General features: G+C 37.7%; 2 protein-coding genes across 4 annotated transcripts in view; one reads left to right on the top strand and one right to left on the bottom strand.

Annotated features, from left to right (window-relative positions):
• Positions 1-13,405, top strand: part of zbtb47b (zinc finger and BTB domain containing 47b) — a 47,619-nt gene extending 34,214 nt beyond the window's left edge. For all 3 annotated transcript variants that reach the window (XM_036557997.1, XM_036557996.1, XM_036557995.1), the window contains 2 exons: positions 1,099-1,243; positions 3,683-13,405. In XM_036557997.1, the coding sequence (XP_036413890.1) occupies positions 1,099-1,243; positions 3,683-4,050 (513 nt within the window). In that variant the 3' untranslated portion in view covers positions 4,051-13,405. The remainder of the gene's footprint in view (positions 1-1,098; positions 1,244-3,682) is intronic.
• A 1,333-nt stretch (positions 13,406-14,738) lies between these two features.
• On the bottom strand, positions 14,739-21,930 carry klhl40b (kelch-like family member 40b). The gene is made up of 6 exons (XM_036557998.1): positions 20,628-21,930; positions 19,876-20,036; positions 19,261-19,368; positions 18,977-19,162; positions 17,277-17,426; positions 14,739-15,357 (listed from the first exon to the last, which is right to left on the bottom strand). The coding sequence occupies exons 1-6, from the start codon at positions 21,765-21,767 to the stop codon at positions 15,246-15,248; spliced, it is 1,857 nt and encodes a 618-aa protein (XP_036413891.1). The 5' UTR covers positions 21,768-21,930; the 3' UTR covers positions 14,739-15,245.
• Between the last annotated feature and the right edge of the window lie 821 nt (positions 21,931-22,751).

Raw genomic sequence — 22,751 nt, 5'->3', positions numbered from 1 at the left:
AGTTAGGGCTAGGACCAGGGTGAGGGTTGGGTTTAGGTTTTGGTTTGAGGTTAAGCTTATAGGGCAGGTTTAGAGTTAAAGAAAATTATGGTCAACTCAGTACATATTTAGTTGAATGTAACCTGAAAGTAAATTAAGTATCTACAAAGCATCTAAAGTGGTCTATCCAAATAAAGTGTTTTTTTGATGTTGCGCTTCGTATCTACTGATTATTTACACCTCCCCCTCTGTAGATGTAATTGTTGGAACAGGAACCGCACAGGAAGCACAAAGCATGGCTTTTTTGGTTAACTAAGCTAAAATCACTAAAAGCTATGTGCTGTGGTTTTAGTCACAGCTCCAACAGCTGGTTTGGACTCGATCATGACACTAACACCCACAGTTCCAGTTCAATGAGACTCAGCAGCTGCCCAAACATATGCGTCAGTTGTGTCGGTTAACCTGAATACTGGTATGTAAGTGTAAGGACAAAACCAGTGTCCCAGCAGAGATCTGAAAAAAACCCACAGGTGATTGGACATAATGTGCAGTCAGCTTTTATGGACTGATGAGTCTAAATTTGTAATTGGGATTACTTAGATGGTGAGAAGCACAAAATGCAACCAACTTCTAAGACTGAACTTTGGAGGTCTGGAAAAATATCCCTACAGATTTCTTAGAAAACCTGAAAATAAGTCTGCTGAAAAGAATGGAGTCTGTAATAAAGGTAGAGAGTGGACACACTAAATACTAAAAAAATTATATTTAGTTGCTCAGGCTGATTTTCTGTTTTGAAGTTCTGTTAAAGTTTCTGTAAAGTCTTCTGCTTTTTGGCGCTGAAAAAAAAACGCATAATGGTTGTTTTGACTGGAAATGAAACAAACGAAGGGTGGTCTCTGACTTTTGCACAGCACTGTAAGTAAAATTATAATCTTGATGGAACTTGTTCACCCCAGCTACTAGCATTAAAGACTGGCCTATGGTTTGCAGGATGTTTGAGCAACATGAACATCATTCTTTGGTCATTTGAACTCTGCTGTCGGCTTTGGAATGTTGGAACGTGTTGTGTTTGGAGTTTACAGTACGTCTAATTTATGAGTTTGCTTTTGCTCTTTGCAGAATTGCAGTGAACGCTTCCAGTATAAGTATCAGCTTCGCTCTCACATGAGCATCCACATCGGCCACAAGCAGTTCATGTGCCAGTGGTGCGGCAAGGACTTCAACATGAAGCAGTACTTTGATGAGCACATGAAGACACACACTGGTAGGAGCCTCACTGAGGTGTCTGCTGTTGCTAACAGGGGTCTGCTTACATATGTGTTCTGCCTGACGGATGATGCTTTATGTATAACCTTGCAGTTCAGCCAGTTGTTGTTATGCTGAGGAATTTTGCATGACCTTCTTCAAGGTTAAAGGAAAGCAGGAAAATGGGCTAATAAAGCACTTCTGGCTCTAAGACAGTGAGGAGATCGCAGATATCTTAATCCTTCAGACTGCCGGCTTATTGTTCATTTCTACTGTAAAGATAATATGCTGTAAGTATATAAGCTAGGGATGAGTTGGCCCATATTTATCAAGTGCGTTAAAGTAACAAAAATGATCTGAGATCAATGCACATCAATCCATGTAGTCATATTCAGTGCTGAAAAGGCATAAACTGAGCCCAAATCAGTTTTTACTCTGAGAGTTTTAATAAATGTTGGCCACTGATCATGAACATGTAATAAATTATATTCTGAAAGAACACTCTGCAGGAAATCGATTTTTGTTCACAAGCCATGAAACGCACCGGTGGTCCATATCCGTCAGTTTCGTCTTTTGGCCACAATTGTAACGAGAATTTCCTGTAGATTTTTGCCACTGCTGGATTGTCTGGGGAGTTTATATATGATATTTAATATGCAAATTAGCTTCCCTCCAATGCTACACACTATCACACTGAAGAACCATGAACTCTGTATTCCACTAGGGGCGGTGTAGAGCCTGTGTTTTACATTTTGGACAAAGTTTCTTAGACTACGTTCACATTCCAGATCTCATTGCTCAGTTCTTTCAGTTTGGTCATGTTCATGTGGGTAAAGTGACTCAAATCTGTCATTAATGTGAAAGAACGACCCGAATGTGCACATCATAATCAGTAACGTCATGCAAATAAACCACATGTGTAAACAACAATAAACTAACCAGAAGAATAATGGATTTGTGTTCTGGCTCTGGGTTTAATATAGTGATGTAATAGTAACGTGAAGGCGGTGTGAAGTAGCCTGTGGCCTTTTTTCCCAATAATGCTTTACAAATTTGAATAGCAAATTTGACTGACATGCCCATATTTTGCTGGTTTCAAGTGTATTTACTAAAATAAGCAACATTATCTGCCCATATAGTGAGATAATTTTGCTTAATAAAATTCTACAAAACAAGTAAAAAATGTCTGAAAATAAGGTAAAGCTCAACATATGAAATCTAACATTTCTTATGTTGAGATAACAACAATCTCAACATAAGAAATATTAGATATATTGACTAGATTAAAGATAGTTCCACTTGCCAAGATACCATTTTTTGCAGACAAATGTTTCTTGTTTTTTCAAGATAAACACATAATCTTTATTATGAATCATTATAGCCATCAGCTATTGTTTAACGGCCACCACGGGTCCATCTCAATACGTTTATCTGCAGGGAAGACCAGGCAGAGATGAGTGTTCTTTCTAGATAAATGAATTCACTGTCTGTGAAAGTGCTTGCATTGTCCTCCTCCACTAGTATTGACTCCTTTCTCTCACCCATGGAGCGCTTTTGTGAAATTAATCATCGATGACAAAACAAAAGCTGCATGCAGCAACGCCTGTCGCCCTTTACACCATGAACATCACAAAATCCATGCTGGGTTTCTCCTTTTAGTTCTTGTCAGTGGGGAACCTTTAGGGCCTTCTAGGCCTCTAGAGAAGGCCTGTTGATTTCTGGGAACTAACAAAAGATATGTCTGTACTTTTTAGTTCATTTTTACTTTAAAGACTTAAAAAAGACCATTCTTGTTGTATTTAAACTCTGCAAATATCATAGTAATACTCATAATTGTCTGCTATTTTGTTGTTATTTCATATGTTATTTATATATCATTTCGTATTTCAGCTCCCAATAGTAGAGATACAGTACTGTGCCAAAGCCAAAGACTACCCCTCATTTAATTTTCAGTCAAAAGTGCCATTATGTACAAGTTATTTATTTTATTTAGTCAAGAAAAAAGCAGAAAACACATATTTAACAGAAAATTACACAGAAGCCTCAATGTGTCCATTCTCCAAAGAAATCTGCAGTGGCCACAGTCCATTGCTCTAGGAACACCAGCAGCTTTGTTTGATTTGCAAGTTTTCCTCTTTTTTGTCCATTTCCTTTTCTAAGCAAGGGCTTCTTAACAGCTACACATCCTTTCAGACTTAGTTTTGAGTTGTCTTCTCACAGTAGAAGGATGGCTGTAGATTTTTTTAAGATTTAAGCAAGAGTGGAGCTTGATTTTCTCCTCTCTGTCAAGGACGAAAGCTTTAAGTGCTGTTTATCTTATGGGGACCATTTTGGTGGTCTACCATGGTGGTCTTGCATGGTTGTTAGGAGTCCCATTTTCTGTGTAGCTTTTATCTCCTAAAACACGACTTCTTTTTTACCGTACTGTAATGTAAAACATCTTCCCTGTCTGTTGTAGGAGAGAAGCCGTATATCTGTGAGATCTGTGGGAAGAGCTTCACCAGCAGGCCCAACATGAAGCGCCACCGGCGCACCCACACCGGCGAAAAGCCGTACCCCTGTGACGTGTGCGGCCAGCGCTTCCGCTTCTCCAACATGCTCAAGGCCCACAAGGAGAAGTGCTTCCGGGTCAGCAACCCTTTAGAGACCGACGGCAACCCTCTGGGCCTGGATCCCGCTTCTCCTGGCCCGCTGGCCGGCCGGTCCGTGACCCCTCCTGCCGAAGCGTCCAGCCCCCTCTCCCTGCCCCTTCTCCACTCCATTGGGGGGCTCCCCCCTCCCCCTCCTCTCTTCTCTACCGGAAGGGTTAGCTCAAACAACAACTAACAGCGCTCAGTAGAATTGTAGCCGTTCCTTTAGCTCCTTTTCATTACTTTGAATCCAAAGCGGTAGGTCGTTTGACTTTGTACGAGCTGTGCAAATCACATGAAAGATGAAACTCCTCGAGAGGCGTTTCTGACCTGCTGAATGAAGTCTAAGACATGTAGCGGGCGTTTGTAACAGTGTGTGACACTGTATGATCCTTTGATGCTGTGCAAGCGATGACTTAGCATTCTCATAGAGATATTTTATATATTGTCAAGATCTACTCATTATTCAAAGAAATATGTTCTCATTTTTGTTATATATTCTTGTTTTTTGAGCTAAAGGACTAGCATCTTGCTGGTTAGGTTCTCATGCTCAACCCAAGGCTGTTTTTACGTGGTGAAACTTTATGCAACTAGTTGCAGGTTGCCAGTTGCGTGAAACATAATTTCGGAGCTTCTTAACAGTTACAAGAAGTTATTAAAAAACAACTGGATGCAACTCATTCGATTATTACACAAGTTAGCAAGAAAAGTAGCCAGCATTTTTCAGATATCATATCTGTCTGGCTGCATAAAATCATCTGTGATGTGTTTTTCAGCCTTTGTGCCATTTTATGTCAAAAGAGGAGAAAATTAATAGCTGGCAACATAGATCATGAAACAGAGGGCTAACAAAGCATCAAATTAACCTGAGGCCTATCACAGTCATAATATTTTAATGATTAACTGTTATACAGATAATTGCGATTAACAATTTTGTTGTCTTTTTTAGTTAATTACATGCCATTATAATAGTGTAACAACAGCAGTTTAGTGAACACTGAACTTTAAAACATACATAAATTAAATGTACATGTCTTTTTACCAAAGTTTACCAGGTTCAAGTAATTAAAATAAATAATGTACTATTCTCCTGTTTCTTTACAGGCCAGGTAGATTCCAGGCAAGTAACACTAATACATAGCTCATTGAAATTATGTGGATCAAAGTACATTGCATATAGGGATGCACCGATATAGGAATGATGGGCTGATTTCAATACCCGATATTTTTTATATCTGCTGATACCGATGCCGAAACTTTTGTAAAATATAAAACTGGATTAGCATTGGGGAGAAATATAACATTCATTTCTGTAGGGTTACAAATGCAGTAAAATTAATAAAACACAGATATTTTAGCATAGCAGCCCAGCATACAGTAAATATTATCATTTATTGGAAATATCGATCAAATCTAAACAGCTCTCTGAGGCTAATCAATTTTAAGCAAATATCTGCCAATACTGATATGATTCCGCTATCACTGTGCATCGCTAGTTGTGTAGCTAAAAACTGTGCTAGCAGCCAAGTGAATTTCATCTTTACTTTTGTCCATTTTTACAGATAACAGTGTGACATACAGTGTCAGAAACCACATAAGCAAGTCTGTCAGATATTATCCGCTATCTTTTTGTGTTTTTGTAAGCATATGGTTTGTACAATTCTCATTGATCGAATATAAGCAATAGCTGTTAGCAACATTAGCCTCGTAGCTTCAGGGCATAACAAAATAAGCGAAAACATATGACTGAAATCTAAACAATGTTGGAAAGTAATTGCAGACAGCTTGAATAGTTATGGTTAAGCGATGATGTAATTGTGGCAGGCCTAAATTAACTTTTGTTTGCTAACTAGCTAACTAGTTAAGCTAACTGGTTACCAGAAAATAAGCAGCGTTATTCAAAGAGAAATTAATTTTTTCCATGCTCTAATTTATTTTCTGGTCCATGATGTGTTGAAATCATTTGAAATGTTGTCATGTAATGTTATGAGTGTTTTGGCAGTTTCAAGAGACTTGGTTCACAAAGTTGCAGCTGTTGTGAGTTTTAGACAATTTTTTACGTGAGTTAATGGAGGCTTTCCATTATACAACACACGTGAAATTTAGTTTCTTTTTTTTTTTTGACTTAAGTTGCCTGAAAGTTTCACCAGGTAAAGCCAGCCTAAGTACATTACAAAGAGGTTACCAGAGGTTCATGGTTGTGGACTGCGGTACGGTAGCATATTTATCTTGGTTGGACAAATAATGTTCTCTGCATTAAGAATGTCTTTACAGACAGAGTGGCCTGTGCTTTCTGCCAGATGCGGGAAGCAGGCAAACCTCAGAGGATCCACAAATGTGTTCTCTACTCCAGCCAGCAGAGGGCGCCATGTGATCAAAGTGTGCCGCAAAAACTTGAGTTGTGAGTTGAAAACATTGCAGATATGTGTAGTAGCGATTACCAAATCTGTGTCCCTGGACTCTTTATGTATCACGTCGCAGTAACCAAACCCTGTGTGCTCATACGCCGCCATTAGATACGCATTTATAATCACTCCCGCACCTTATTTTTGACCACAGATATATTTATGTTGTATTCTTTAATATCTTCTTGGTAGGGTTTGATATGATGGTTTGTGTCAGGCCTGGCTTTGGCATTTGTTTGCCCTGTTTAAAGTTTTAAAGGTGTATTGTGTGTTTCATGACCTGTGCTGTGCATGGGTAAGAGCGTGTATGGAAAGTTATAAAGCACTTACGGGGACTCTAAGGTGTAGAAATCTAGCAAACATACTAATGTGTCATTCATATTTTCTTTTTTAAGTAGAAGAGCACTTTATAAATATTGGTCTGTGTATCGGCCATCAATGTGACTGAAAATCAGATCCCTCGGAATTTGCTTCATTTACTGTTTTTTAGCTCTGAGAAGGATATACAATTTTTAGCAGAGCAATATAGCAATATATTCCACTATGGACATATTATAATTTGTACTTAGGCAATGTTAAACTGTGCATTAGGTTTTGTCCTGTAATGTACCTTTAATTTATGGTACAACATGTTCTGAAGTCGCTTCTTGTGCTGTTTCTGTAGTCATTCCTTTAGCCTTATTTAGACGTCCAATGTCAAAAATTATTTATTCGGGATTACTGATTTGGGTCTTTCACTGATTCATGGAAAAGATATTAATCAGATGACTGATAACTGCAAACGCTTTAATAACTAATACAAATAGTTTGACTTGATTCAGAACTAATTAATGCTTACACACAATATGCATCTTTCTTTTACAGTCTTCAAGTTTATACAGTCTTCATGGCCTGCTGTGCACTTTTGACTTATGTACTTAAGATTTATGTACGCTTTAAAGGTTCACTAAGTTTCCATTTATCTTAATGGCATATCAAAATAGCTACTCATTAGCACCTGCTTTAACCTACATTAGTAATAAAACAAAGAGTTCTAGTCAGTTTTTCTCACACAAAGTGAGAATGTTTTTGCACATGCTACATGGGTGGACAAAATAATGGAAATACCACATGGAATACTCGGACTCTTCGACCATTTTATCAGAAACACAATATAGGTAGCCCATCTGTTTTTTGCACATTTATTGACCTTAGATCGAGCTCAGTGATCGGTCAAGCATAATGCATGTCCAACATAACAGACTAGCTAGATAGGTTTACATTTCCATGCAAGTCAATGTAAAACCTTTTTTTATTTGGTAATTTGGTGTTTATTATTATTTATTTGATATTTGATTGGCTAAATTGATTATTTTGTTGTATTTGCTTGCATTTAAAGTGATCAGGTCTATATAGTCTTCTTGTGGGCCACAGAAACTTTGTGGTCAGTTGTGTGAGTAGCAAGTTGCAAAAGGTTGGGAAGCCCTGGAATAGAGGATAGTGTCTTTAACTGTACAATCACTAACTGTACCCAGTGAGGACACACAATGTGTAAAACCCCAACATCATAAAGACTGACCCACCACCCAAATAATATCTGGGTCTGGTTGCATGAAGGGAAATTCAATTGTTAATTGTTTCTCTTAAAGAAACCCTTGAGTATCACCTAACAGATTTTTGTGCAACACACTTAACCTTGGGAAATCTTAAGGGTAATCTTAAGGAAAAATTCAACTGGCCCTATGGTGGTACCTTTCCATTAATGGACAGAGTAAGTGGGACTGATAAATTGTGAATTGTGGGCTACAGTCTGTAATTGTAAACCTATAAAGTGCACCTGTGTGGTAGGTGTTTTTGATAAAATGACCAATGAGCATGAGTACTTGTGGTCTTTCTGTTATTTTGTACACCTCCTACGTTTGGCAGTTAAATACTAATAATGCTCTCTACCTCTATCTTATCTTAATGGGACATCTTTATGGGTCAGTAAAGCCAAATCATCAGCATATGAACAAACTGTCTTCATATCAGTGATGTACAGAACTGTGCAAAAGTCAGAGACCACCCTTCATTAATTTGATTTCCAGTTATTAATTCTTCAGGAGGTTTTTCTGAGAGAGAAGTATAATCCATTTGCAAAAGGAAGGGCAGAAATATGTGGAAATGAATGACTTTCCAAAACAAGATTTCCAAAAAATTATTTAAATATGTATTGAAACAGTGCATGAGCACCAAAACTATCACCGTCAGATAAACCGTACTTAAAGCCAGAGATGAGAAGCAGAAAATTCAACCAACTTCTCAGACTGAGCTTTGGAGGTGTGCAAAAATACAATTTATATATGTATATTTATTCCATGTTTTCCACTTTTTTCCCTGACCCCAAAAAATGAATAACTTGTACTTAATGACTGATTTGTCTGGAAATTAAATAAACGGGTGGTTTCTTCTGACTTTTTCATAGTACTGCATAACAACTAAACCAGTGGGCCCAAAAAACTCCGTTTGGCTGCCAACCATCAAAATATGAACCCACATACTCACTAAAACCTCTAGTTTGTCATTTTTACAGTACCAGGGCAGGATCTAGTTCTCCAGAACTTACTTAACTCATCAAACTCTTCATCTACCTCCTCATAGATATCAGTTATGTGGAAAGAGCCTTCTTGAAGCTTCATAAGAGTAAAAAGAGAGGACAAGTGTAGTGAATATTACAGCTATCAATTAGTGGACCTTTAAAGAATCTCTGTGGAGAAGCCATGAAAGGTCTGATAAGAGAAAAGAGATTTCAGAAAGTTTATAGAAATTATAGATTTCCTTACTGAGCTTTAGAGAGGATATATAACACATAAAGAGAAAACTTTAACCTTAAACACAGTATATATAGTCCTAATAACAGGTATTACAAACTATATAGCCCACATTAAGATATACAGTACAGTATCTATAGTCTGTAAATATGTCGTGTACTCCATGTCATTTACCGAATAGGCCGTTTTTTGTTGTTTTTTCTTTCTTGTTTACATTGTACTGAGAGTCAGATGAATGTGGTGACGCGCGGTGGAGGGGTCAGTCAGCACTATTGAAAGACTTTGGAAGTTGTAGATAAGCTTTTGTTTATGTGATAAGCTCTAAAATGTTTCTTTTCTTTAAAAGAAAAAGAGAAAAAAATACGTTAAGCACCTTAAATTTTATAGTCGCTCACTTTGCCCACTTATATGCACAAATGGTGACATTTGTGAGATGATACAGTTGTTTGCGAAACTTTGGGCGCCCCGGTTACATCATGTTTTGTTCATTTTCTCATTTGACTGGGGGTGTTCAAAGTTCTGCAAACGACTGTATGAATTATTAGTTGATAGAAAATGGATTTTACAGATTTTTTAATCTTTCAAAGCCACAATTGTGGATTTTAGAGCAACAAAGTAGCAGCATCAACAATCAGTGACATACGGTTTATATAGTGAGGGTAAAGCTTTATAAACATATGGACAAAATGCTAGTATTGTGAATATGTTGCTGCATATTGTGATATGCCTTGAAAATTATTTAAAATTCATTGGTAAATCAATAATGTGGTTGGTCTGGATGCTCATAGCACACAGGTAACAAACAATATATCATGCAGCCCTAACGAGTATATTCTGTATCTTCAACAATCAATGGAAAAAGAACTGAAGCGAATACAAACTTTTGGATCCACATTGTGGCTTTATACGGGGTTGTGTGGGGTCAGTATGCTGTACTGGCTGTAATTTCAAGTTCTACTAGCAGCAGCTCAGTCATTTTGACTTTGATTGATTTGGAATTGCTTGCCAAGAGTGACAATATGTATGTGAATGTAATCACGGTGTATGTTTTGGCATTAATTAGATTCATTTAGCTTGAACTATATATCAGTGGTTTCATAACATTATCTGTGAAAGGCTTCTGTAGGTCCAAGCTTTTGTCCCTGCCAGTGGCTCAACCAATCAGCAGCCAAATTTTAATCAGCTGAAGTACGTGAAGTTAGTGATTGGTTGGGACAAAAGTTTTGGAGGACACAGGCGCTGTGAGGACCACTCTGTTAGTGGTGCTGTAAGTAGGGCTGGGTGATATGGCAGAGTTGTAATATTGTAATACTTCACAATATACAGTATATATCATGATACTATATATTATCACACTATAATTAAAAAAAGAGTGATATATAATTCCAAGAACACCCTTTGGTTTATTTAAATTTCAGTCCAAACAGTCAAAAAAGTGCAAAAAAAAGCCTCAACATCTAAATTTAACCTCAGTTTGTTCAATATTTAGTGTGTCCACACTTTGCCTTTATTACATCTTCCATTCTTCCATTTTTGGGAGGCTCATTTTGTTTTCCAAAGAAGTCTGTAGGGATGTTTTTCCACTCCTCCAAAGTTCAGTCTTAGAAGTTGGTTGCATTTTGTGCTTTACATGATCCAAATAATCTCAAATTGGATTACAAAAACTCTTACTCCATATCCCAGACTAAATTTGCCATTGTTTTTTAGCATCATATGATAATACCATATTGTCATATCGCCCACCCCATTACTGTTCAGATGGCTCTTGATGATTGCCTCCTTTTTAAACCCAATTTTAATGCAAATAGCCCTAGAGTAATAAAAATAGACTACTTGGTTGCCGATTACTGTTATCCAGCAATGAAGACGCCACAAACGCCAGCATCCAGTCTTACACATTGTGCTGTTTCGTTACTATAACCTTGGCAAATCTTGAATACAGGAGAGGTTGCGGAGGTTCTGTTGTGTAGACTGAAGTGGTGCTGTAACTAACATGCCTTAAGTGTTAACAGGAATGGAGCCGCCATGATAGTGAATGTGCTAAAGCGTTAATGCGAATCACAGTGGCTTGATAATCGGAAAGTGATGCTACTGATGTGTGCACTTTGGTTAAGGACTGGGAGGAGGACAAAAAGTGAAAAAGGTTTGATTTTACATGTTTTTTTTAGTATGGGTAAATGTAATTGGGGAGAATATTTCTTGCAATAATGTCTTGTGCCAGATAAATTTGTAAGCCTTTTAAATGCTAGACCGAAACTGAACGTCTGAACTTCTGCCACATCTTTTTGTCCTTTTGTTTTTGTACATTTTTCATTGTATCACTTTTCGTATTGCACCTTATTCTCCAGCATCTGTAGGTTAAACAGTATTGGTATTATATTGTGATATGTATTTTTGAAAGAATGGAATTGTGAAGAAACAAACTGAAATGGAAAGAAATGTAGCATGTGGGTTCAATACTGTTCTTCGAAAAGTAACACTGGTTTTTTTCCACTGCACAGAAAACTGGAACTGTGCTCTCCGTTGGTCACAGGTCCAAAACTGAAGGTTGTAATTTTACATTTTTTTGGTACCTGATAAATATTGGCACCAACAGGACCTTGAAGGTTTGTCCTCTGTCTTGGGTAACAGCTGAAGCTAACACATATTTAGTGAATTCTTTACTCTTCCGGGTGAGGAAAAAGTCACTAAGCACTACTACATCACCAATAAGTGCACCAGAATGTAAATTAAATTGGTATGCTTGATGTGTGGATTGACATTTTTTTAGAATTACTACTTTCTAAGTTTGCTAAGCTAAATCAGGAAGCTAGCGCTATTACCATTTATTCTAGCCTCCGCAGGATGTATGTTTTTTTGCTCACATCTTCACATCTTTTCAAAAATTGAAGCTTTATGCATGATTCTGTGTAAGCTAGTTATGCTAGCTAGCAAGCAAAGGAGCTATTAGCCAAATTAGATGCTTTACAGTGTCATAAAATGACCAGAAAGACAGCTAAATTGTAAAATGTGGTTATTGTGATGGTTTCAGCTGTCTCAAACAGATGGAAAGAACTAGAACTGTAAGTTTGGTTCCCATTTGGGTCAGTTGTTTTTGCATGTGCAGTGGAAGAACAGCCATAGTTGCTAACAGCATATGAAAATGTGAATATCTTGCAATATATTGTCGATATATTCCAAATTCTGCACTAAATATATCATAATATATTTTAAACATATTACATTTTTGTTTGAGTAAACCGTGTAGAGGGTATTGATTGTGTTACGATTGCACAGGCCCAAAACTAAACCTTTTTTGTTAAAAATGCACCTTCATGTAATGGTCTTAAATTTAAAAGGTGACTTAGCAAAGCTTTTCATTTTTGTACGCACTTTATGTGATGCTGTGGTTCAGTTTTGAAACAAGGTCTAGCATATTAATTAAGAATTAAATTATTAAGAAAATGAAGAATTTAGATCAGTCCATTTAAATATTTGTATTTTTTTTTTCCTTTTTTCTTGAAAAATCAAGTGGCCAAATCATAGTGTATTACTGATTATTTTACCTTTTATTTTTCACTTTAATTATCTAATGCTAAATGCTAAATGGCTGGGAAATACACTGTTTTGATTGTGTATTTGTAAGCGAATGTGTTCATGGGATTGTGAAGTGGTCTGTGTTCTCCCTCTGTTTTACTACTCGTTTGCTGCTAGTCGTGTAGAATTAGCATTTTGTGGCCTTTTTGAGTTCTTTTTGTTTTTTCACAAGCTATAACCTCACAGAAAAAACATTTACATAACCCTAGATATGGCGACAGAGCTACTTTAAAAAGAGTTATATGTCTAACAAAAGAAAAATAGTTTATCGTTTTTTTTGTTCTTCTAGTGAATTAAAGAGTGAAAGAGAAGTGCTAAAGGATTTGCACATAAAAGATAAAAGGTAATCCATCTTATCTTCAGTGTCCTAGTGAAGGAGAACTGACCATGCAGTTACCGTGGAACGTGTTACAACCAAATCAAAGATGGAATCACTTTTTTTTTTTAAAACATTTAATATCTAATAACTTGTTCTTCCTTCGTATGTATTAAAGCATTCTGGAGTGTGACTGTTCCTGCATTATTTCCTAAACTTTTACTATGTAAACCCAACGTCTTAGTCAACCCTTGTGTACGAAGAACACATGTATGCAGTAGTCACGTCGGTTTTGTTAACACAGTACTAAAACAATACAAAGACGCTAGTGTCTAGAGGTGCTAATAACATTAGACTGTATCTTATGTCATTTATCGTATAAGTTAGTGTTTACTGTCTGTAACAGAACAAAATAAAAAAGTTCATTTCAATAGTAAACTAAATTAAACATTATCCCAAACCTCACTGTGCTTGTTTTTTTATTACATTTGTGCTTGTATATCTATGTATGGAGGAAACTGTTCACCTTCACTGCACATTACACCAATGACTGCTCACTAATAAAATGGTAATAACACATTCACAGAAATATAGAGAAACATAAAGGCCCATATCCTACATTTTATTTATTGACTTTTCATCCCCAAGGTCCACTTGTGACATTTATTTAGATTTATGTAGATTTATTTACCAAAATTCATTTTACATGACCATTTACACGTCCAACCTCTATCACTTAAAATTAAACAGGCTGTTGCTCTGTATTGTGCCTCATTCAAAAAGGAATCCAAGCTGAAACAGTCTTTATAACTTCAGCATGAATGGGCGGGGCTAAACTGCTGTAGCTGAATGGGTGAATATATGTAAATGCATTGCTTTTCAAGACATCACAAAAACAACTTTTCTGTATATGCACTGGATAGTGAATGGTACGTTTTGAAACTTTGACAATATTTATATAATACATCAAATATGTCTTTTCCATGATATTGGCCCTTTAAGCTGGAATTTCACAAAACAATTTAGGCTACGTACATGTGAAACGCAGTTAAAATCACATTTTGAAATTGAGTTTTTTCATGCAATGGCATGTCTGCATTTCATATTACATGGAATGAGTGTGAAATTAATTGCACTGTTCATGCTCCACCCACACACTTGTTCTTTTATAGCAACTGCTGCTATGGCCCCTGCAATGTCTGTTTAGAGTCGCTAATGCTCAGTTTAAAATGCTAAACTACAGAGCTGGACTACCCTGTTGTAGAATGGCAGAATGGAAAGAACATGAATTTGCCGCCATGCTAATGTTAGCTTGATTACAAAACTATATTTGATCTATCCACACATACAAAATAAGTTTTACATTGAGTTCTTAAATATGCAGACTCTAAGGCCCAATCCCATTTCTTATTTTTACTCCCACCTCTTGTTTTCGAGTGTCACCTTGCCCCTTGGAACCAAGTTACAAGGGGTAGTGGTTGAAATCTTTCCCTATGAAATGGGACCCTCAAATAAAGAAGAACATTGCTTCATTAACAGGCTACTAGTGGTGTTCTGTAGGCGACCCTGCCAGTCTGCAGTGACAGCAGAGGAGGGTAAAGTTCAGCAACCTCACTGCTGGGCTTCAGTTAAATTTAGGGCATCATATGCCTTCAAAGTGGGGGGATGCGATAATTACGATTATCGCCCACCCCTAATTCTTCAGTGATATGAAGCTGAATTCGCCAGCATCTTTTTTTGTTTTTTTGTTCCACCTTAAATGGAGCAGCAGTTACGTTCTGGTGCTTCAGGTGTCAGAACTGCTGGACTATTTAAGGTGGAATGGGTGGAATACTGAGACATTAGCACACTATTAGCGATTTCTTATGCTTGTTATGAAGAAGAGGATTTTCTTTTTTCCTCGTAACACTCTGTTTGGGGTGTGCCTCCGAAAAACCTCCGTTTGGAGGGACATGTAGCTCTAACACTTCACCCTACTCATCTATCTCAACAAAGATCAGGACACCCTACCCGTAGGTGTGAACGCCCAAAACAGAGAACTAAGGTCTAAGTGGTAGGGGCGATGGGTGAAAAGGGATTTGGGCCTAAATCTAAAAACTTGTTTCTCATTGAACAGGATTTTTGCCAGACTTCTTTAAAGCTTGTCAAATCTATCAACAGTTGCTACAAAAGAGTGCATTTGTGAAGCATGGACCATTCACTGAATTAGAAACAGCAAACATCGATGAAAAAATGTAAAAAGTTGGTTTGGTTTCTTAGTGCTGGTTTCAGCAGAGTGCTTTGCTGGTCTCAGCACTGTTTTTTCTCACATTTTAGTAAGTCTCAGAGTGTTGAGACGGACGCCCAGAACTGTTGCGCCGGATGCGTAGCGAATTTCTCTCAGAATGCCGTTCCACTTCCTCTCCGCTTCATCATACCTGTGGAGAAACATAGGGTTTTTTTTTTTTCAGTTTACAGCACACTTTAAAAAAAAAGATGGTTCTTCAAGGGCTCTTTAGTATAGAAAGTTGTTTCATAGAGAACCATGTACACTCAAAGAACCCTTTGAATGATTAAATGGTTCTTTCCATCATGAAAAGGTCTTTCAGACTGATGGAGAATGTGTTTTATATGATTCTTTATAGAACCCTTTTTTGAAAAGGGTTCTGTATAAGCACCAAAAAAGGTTTTTCTGTTGTTACAAGCTTGACATATTACAATTACAATATGAAGAACAGTTTCACCATGCAAATTGTTTTTTGAGTGTTCTATATAGAATGTAAATAGTTCTTTTGAGTGTTCTATATAGAACCTTAATCTTTACTAAAGAACCATTAAAAAACATCTTTTTTAAGATTGTAGGGTCCAAAGATATGAAAATTCTGATAACTGATAATATCGGCCAATGTAATTTTTATGGCCAAAAACACTCCCGTACTTTTATTTAAAGGGGCACTCCGGCCAAAATGAAAGAATATAACCATCGCTATAGCTGTTGTAGACATACCTTCTATAGCCACAACAGGCTTGTGAGTGAGACTGTTCAGTTTTAAAGACCAGGAAACCCCCTTCTGATGATGGGAGAACTAGCTGGCTAATGCAAGGCGGATATCTAATGGTGCTGCTAGGAAGCTGAATCACACATCTGTATTTACTTGCCTCTACATCAGTGGTGCATCATTGCAATTCTTGAGCAACATGGGGGAAATTCACAATAACTGCATGATGCATGCTGGGTATTGTAGTGAGAGAATGCTGAATGACAAAACCACACAATATTACATAACACAACTAATAACTTATTAAATGCTAGTTTTAGGCCAGAATGCTCATTTAAACTGCTTTGCATCAGTCAGTAAACTGTACTTTACCAACTAACATGATTGTCAGTTGTCAGTGTTGTGGCAGAAAGTTTTAAATAACATAAGCAATCTAGGTTTTTGTGTTATAGTATGTTATCCTAATGCTAAATGATAGGCTTGGGTGCATTTTATTTGTTTTTGTCATTTTAGCCATGATGGTGTTTTGTGTTTGAGAGTAGTATAAGTTAAACTACTAATGCAATGAAATCTATAGAAATGAACTATGTTCATAGTAAAATAATACAAGCATATCTTCAAAACAATGTCAGCTGAATTTTCCCAGATCCATATAAATACTTCAAAGCTGCACTATGTAAGTTTTTGGGGTTAAAATTGAAAAAAGTAGCATTGCTGAGCTAAGAAACAGGCTAAAATCTGGTGTGTGTGTGTGTGTGTGTGTGCGCGCTGCTGTGAGTCAGACTGTAAAACCCAAAATAATCAGAGGCGTCTGATTTCTTGAGAGTTTTTTGGACAACGTCACACATCTTTATGTATTAATGTCACACACACCTCAAAAAGAAGATCCAGCTCAATGTTTAGGTCTCAGATGCAAAATCAACATTATACTGATGAAGATATCATGACAATAGTAGATAATTCACTTACATCCTCGAAAGATGCGTCCTTTACCAAGTTTTGACTGAATTCTCTTTGAGTACGTTTTCTGTGTACTTGCAATTATCAGATTCATCTGCTTGGGGAAGGGCTCCAAAGCACCCATGTTATAAAATGTTTTTTCTGCACATTGCATGCAATTACACATTTCCACCAGAGAGGTCTCCAAATCCTCAAGTACAGCTTCAGTATCGGCCTATTACACTGGCCAAATGATATAGTGGTCCAACCCTAATTTATCTCCTCCTCCACAGCGGATCATGAAAATACATACAACCATTAACATCCGCTCTTGTCAATGGAGTAATTAAGCCATTCCACTAGCATTTTACCCTTTATCTTGTGGACATTTCTTCTGGTGACGTGACCTGGTGTCTTACCTCCATACATCAGTCATCTCTCTGGGTGTGAGCTCCTCTTCGTCTTCACTAGGAATCATTGCAAAGCCTCCCACAGCATAGATGCCATTTCCCACTGTGATCAAACTGAGGGAGCTTCTCTCCTGAGGGAATTCCACAAAATCAGACCACCTAGAACAAAAGCACACAGTCAGACAAGCTAGGCCACATTTGGCAGATCAATGAAACACAGTATTTGTTATGATTAGCTGATTAGAATTTACCTTCTGAATGAACTGCCAGTGACTGGTTGGCAGTTTGCAAGATGATAATACATATTTTAAATTCTCCTCCTGTTCTCCCTTAAATATTTCCAATTTTTTTAGCTTATTAAGCAGGAACTAAAGGGAATTAAGCTTTTTCCAGAGCATTTTTATTTGTGTATTATACATCATAATGTTTTGTGCAACATTTTAGGTGTCTATTAGAAAGCATGCCAAAAACTGATAACCTACTTATCAAGCCAATAACTTCTAATTAGCTGGTATAATTGTGTATTATTCATCATAATCTTGTGCACAACAATTACCAGAATATTAGGTCTATATGGCATAAACTTATTAATGAACGCTGTTATAAAAATGCCTAAATAGTTACACTCCGTCCAATTAGAATAGTTTTTTCTTCACAAGTTTGGTGTTTCCTTTTGATTCTTACCAATACCTCAATAGTAAATTACCTATTACTTCTAAATAAAAACTGACCTCCATTCACAAGTGAAGCCTTAGGTTTCTAGTTAACATTTACACCCAGGAAGCTGTTCATTCACTCTAGATATTGCTTGATAAAGTAATCATAACAATCATAGTAATAAGCAGCCAGTTAATTATTAGCTACTAGCTTGTTAAGGCTTACTAAAAGGGCATTTTCATTACAGAGTTGATTAATTAGCACATTCTATATAGATCTAGTCCTCAGGTAAGAGTTGTGCACAAAATGATTAAGTATAATAAGGAAAATGCCTTATTCACCCTAGTTATATCCAACATTTACTTGTATTTTATTATTTCCCTTGAGGTCCATTTATCACATTTGTGTGATTTTAAGTACCAAAATCGTAATTCATTTTTATGTGACCTCTCTTTATCTGTGAGAATTAAACAGGCTATTTTTATTACTGTGTATTACTGTATAAGACTGATATATGTAAATGACCCCAGTTCAGGTTAGCTGTCCTATATTGAGCCTCATTCAAAAGATGTCCAGGCTGAAATGCTCCTTATAACTTCAGTATGAGTGAGTGGGGCTAAACTGCTGTAGGCTGAATAGTTGTGTAAAGGTAAATACACTGGTTTTTGCAACATTGCAAAATGTTCAAAACAGGCTGTTTTTACGGCTTAGTTTCGATTAATGGGCTGTATGGAGTGAACAGTACATTTTGAAACCTTGTTTATGTTCTACATCAAACTTTTCAAAAAAAAATTTTTTTCCATGTTACAGGCCCTTTAATTAAGTAATAAGCAGCCAGTTACTGGGTGGTTATAATAAGAGCATCATAATTCCTGCTGTACTGAAGTGTTACCTGAAGTTTTTTAAATATTTTTACTGTTTGGCCTTGAATAATCTTGATTAATCACCAAAATAATCAGTAGGTTACTCAATTACTAATATATTCAGTAGTAACAGCCCTATTATTTATAAAATAATATGTTTTGTGCAGACTGCAGGCATGTTGTACTGACTTGTTTGTTGCAATGTCATAGACTTCCATGCTTCCGGTAAGGCCGCTCTCTGTTACACCAGCAGCCACGTAGATCTTGTCCTTGTGAACAGTTATGCCAAATAGTGAGCGTGCCATCTTCATCGGAGCCAGATCCTTCCATTCACCTTTCTTCATGTCATAGGCGCACATTCTCTTCAAACACTGTCTACAAGCAAGACAGCAAGACTTGTGTCAGAATTAACCAAGTTGTAGCATCATGAAATGGGGAACAGTAATGGACACTGTTTCAATGCTAGAACTTACTTGCTGTCCCCTTTTCCTCCTATTACATACACAACTCCATTGTGAGACACTGTTCCGTGGCCGTATACTGGGTAGGGGAGCGGAACCGACTCTGCCCATTTAAAAAATCTACATTGAAATAAAAGAATGTGGTTTATTGCTTGGAGATGCATGTTTCGTACATACTGCAGAAAAAGACCACTTTTCATTTATTTCATTTTCAGCTGAAATGGCCCTCAGTTTTTTCATTTTTCAGATTTCTGAGAAGATATAAGATAATCCACTTGCATAAGGAAGAGGACAAGTAAAAAAAACAGAAGTTTTAAAACTGGAGTTAAAAAGCTACAGAGAAAATGGAACTCATAACAACCATGCAAAACCTCATAGACCACCAAAACCGCCCCCATCAGACAAACAGTACTTATAGCTTTCATCTTTGAAAGATAGGAGAAATGATGAGAAGCAGAAAATGCAACCAACTTCTAAGACTGAACTTTGAAGGTATGAAAGAATAACCCTGCAGGTCTCTTTGAAAAACTGAGGGTGGTCTCTGACTTTTGCACAGTACTGTATGTTGTTCCACTTCATGGCTCTGTTTCAGAATCTTCATTCAGGATTAGAAATTGTGGTACTCACTGTCTGTCATAAACCAGGACCGAATCCAAAGTGCGCTCTCCTTCCTTCATCTCTTTCCCACCAATTACAAAGATGGAGTTCTCTGCTTCACCCATGCCAAACAGAAAGCGTGGGGAGGGCATAGGGGGCATGCCCAGCCAATCTGAAGTCGCAGGGTCAAACTGTTAGGGGTCAGAAGGTGATGGGTAAGTCTACATCATCAGATATATGTATAATATGTGAATATTCACAATTCTGATTCGATACCAAGGCAAAGCATGTTTTAAAATGAATGAAACAACCAATAGACAGACTCTAATTAGGTAAACATAAAAGAGAATTATGCAGATTTTTCAAAGATTCTGCAAAATCAAATGATTCATATATAAACAAAGTAATTTAGCGTGGTTTGGTGTGAAATGCTCTGTTCAAGAGAAACGTACCAAATCTCAATTGTTCACAGTGGTTGTGACAGGAACCAGACGTGTTCATCGATTTTTTCACTATTTCACAATTATCAACATTATATATTAGAACACTATATTTGTGTTGTAGACATTGTGACCCCAGTTCCTATCACCACCACTGTAAAGAAATCTAAGTATATTTCTCTACAATTCACATCAAAACACTTTGAATCTCTTTGTTTACATCTCAGTGATCAAATTACGCATACGCTTTGTCAAATCAGTCAGATTCCCCTTCAAATGTTTCTTTCAGTACTTCGAATTGATCTGACTGAGGATTAACCTAAAAGGTATTGAGTTCTGTACCTGCAGAAAGTATGAGCTCAGTTGTTCCTCCTTGCTGTGTTCGTTAAAGAAAAGTCCTCCAGCCACAAAGATTTGGTTCTCCTTGGTAACCAGGCTGCAGTGATTTTTTGGAACCTGGGTCGACAGCGACGCCACATAACAGTCGTTTCCTGCAGGGTCATAAACCACGGACCCAGTGTCACTTACCATGAATATTAAGTCTCTGAGGAACATACCAAACCTCAAGTTATCATTCAGGATTCCAGGAAGCTGTTCTTCCTGCTCTTCTTCCTCGTCTTCTTCTCCATCTTTCTTCCCCTCATCATCTTCCTTCTTCTCACTTTTCTTGCTCTTGGTCTTCTTGACTTCCGGAAGCTTCCCGGCATGGGCGTCTTTGACTAGCTGCAGCTTCTTGACGATCTCTGGGTTAGACCGTAGCCACTCGTTTTTCTCTACCTTCTGAGAGAAGTAGTCCTGAGGGAGTAGCCGGAAGCGCACGCAGTCCAGCAGACCCGGAAGCTCGTCCGGCCTTTTGTCCCGGTCGTGGGCCACCCACTTGACCAGGGCCTCGAACACGGCCTGCTCTGTCTCCACGTTGAGCAAGTCTGAAGCCATGATGGCTGCCAGCTCATTGGGATTGAGCTGAAGAAACTCTTCATCTTTGCAGATCAGCTGGAAGCGTTCACAAGCGAAGTTCCTGGCAGATACGGCCAGCCTTGGGCAATCAAGCATCAGGCCCAGTCGGAAGATGGCCAGACAGTTGCTCAAGCTCAGGCGCTTCTGCAAGAAGGAGACACAGACAGTGAAAATGGATGGAATCTGGAGCATGTTTGCAAGGGCAAAGATGTCTTGCACGTTCTGCTCAGTCACATTGATGCTGGAAGTGTAGAGGTACTTGAGGATCATGCCCATCACCCCAGGTTCAACGTCTTCCAGTACGATTTCTCTCTGCTTGCTCTCCTCCACTCCGGACTGGAAGAAAGCCCGGAAGTAGGAGCTGCAGGCAGCCAGCACCAGTCTGTGGCAGGGGAACTCCTTGTCTTTAATCTTCAGTACGCAATCCACCATGGTGTCGTTCTCCAGCAGGTCGTAGAGGCCGTCCTGCAGCAGCGTCTGCTGGTACATCCGAGGCTCCTCCATGGGATCTATAGGCACCGCCATATTTGCTCCTTGAAGTCTTGGACTGTCTTACTGAAGGTTCTGGACAGTCCTTTGGGCTTCCCCTTACTCTTACTATGCCTCTGCCAGTGTCCAAGGCTGGGCGCATTCAGCCCTACTCAATGGATTAGCTGACTTCCTCAGCTGTCCCAACACTTCAGCTGAACTCCAACTGGTTAGGCTATTTATAGGTTAGGCCCTTGCTGGTACATATGAAATCCTACCCCAGGCCAATGCAACAGCTGACACACTGCCCCCTCCATGAGGCTGCAGCTTCTTCCCCTGAGTCATAAGGACGTAGGACCTTTAGGTGACATGAGTGGTCTTAAGGGAGCCGCCCACTGCTGAAGCTGAGAGTCACTTTAGGAAACCCACCTTTAATGTAAAACTATGTAACTACTGGTTGCCAATTCATGATTCCAGTATGGACGTAGAAATCTAGGAAACTATAAATAAAAATAAATAAATAAATAAGACATTTTAGATGTGATTCTAAGACAGACAAATCTGAATAACATCAAAAATGATGTCCTAATGAAACCTCATATTTCATATATTATTTATCATTTAATAATGTCTTGTTTCTGAAATACTTTGTTTTATATTTGATAGTCAGTAAACATACAACTACCATTTGGTGTGTGTCTATTCTGTAATATTGAAATCTATACTGTGAAAGTTACTATTATCCAACATTATTGTTATTAAATAACTAAAAATTATTAGATGACAATTGGTTCCAAACTTTTTTCACTCAAATTATAAGAAAATAGATTTTAAACAGATCATCTAGTTTATCAACTATATTTTTAAATTACAGACTTTAGTTGGTTTACATGAAAATAAAACCTAAAATAATAGAATACAACATAAGAAATGAAAGTCTTGCTCCCAGGTCAAAATAATAAAAGAATATGAAACGTTTTCCCCAGAGCAGCTGTTGAGCATGAACTGAGAGGCTGTGTGCTTATGTAAGTCTACAGAAAT

The sequence above is a fragment of the Colossoma macropomum genome, unplaced genomic scaffold, assembly GCF_904425465.1.
Source record: "Colossoma macropomum unplaced genomic scaffold, Colossoma_macropomum, whole genome shotgun sequence".
NCBI classification, from domain to species: Eukaryota; Metazoa; Chordata; class Actinopteri; order Characiformes; family Serrasalmidae; genus Colossoma; species Colossoma macropomum.
This window is presented reverse-complemented; position numbering and strand designations above follow the sequence as displayed.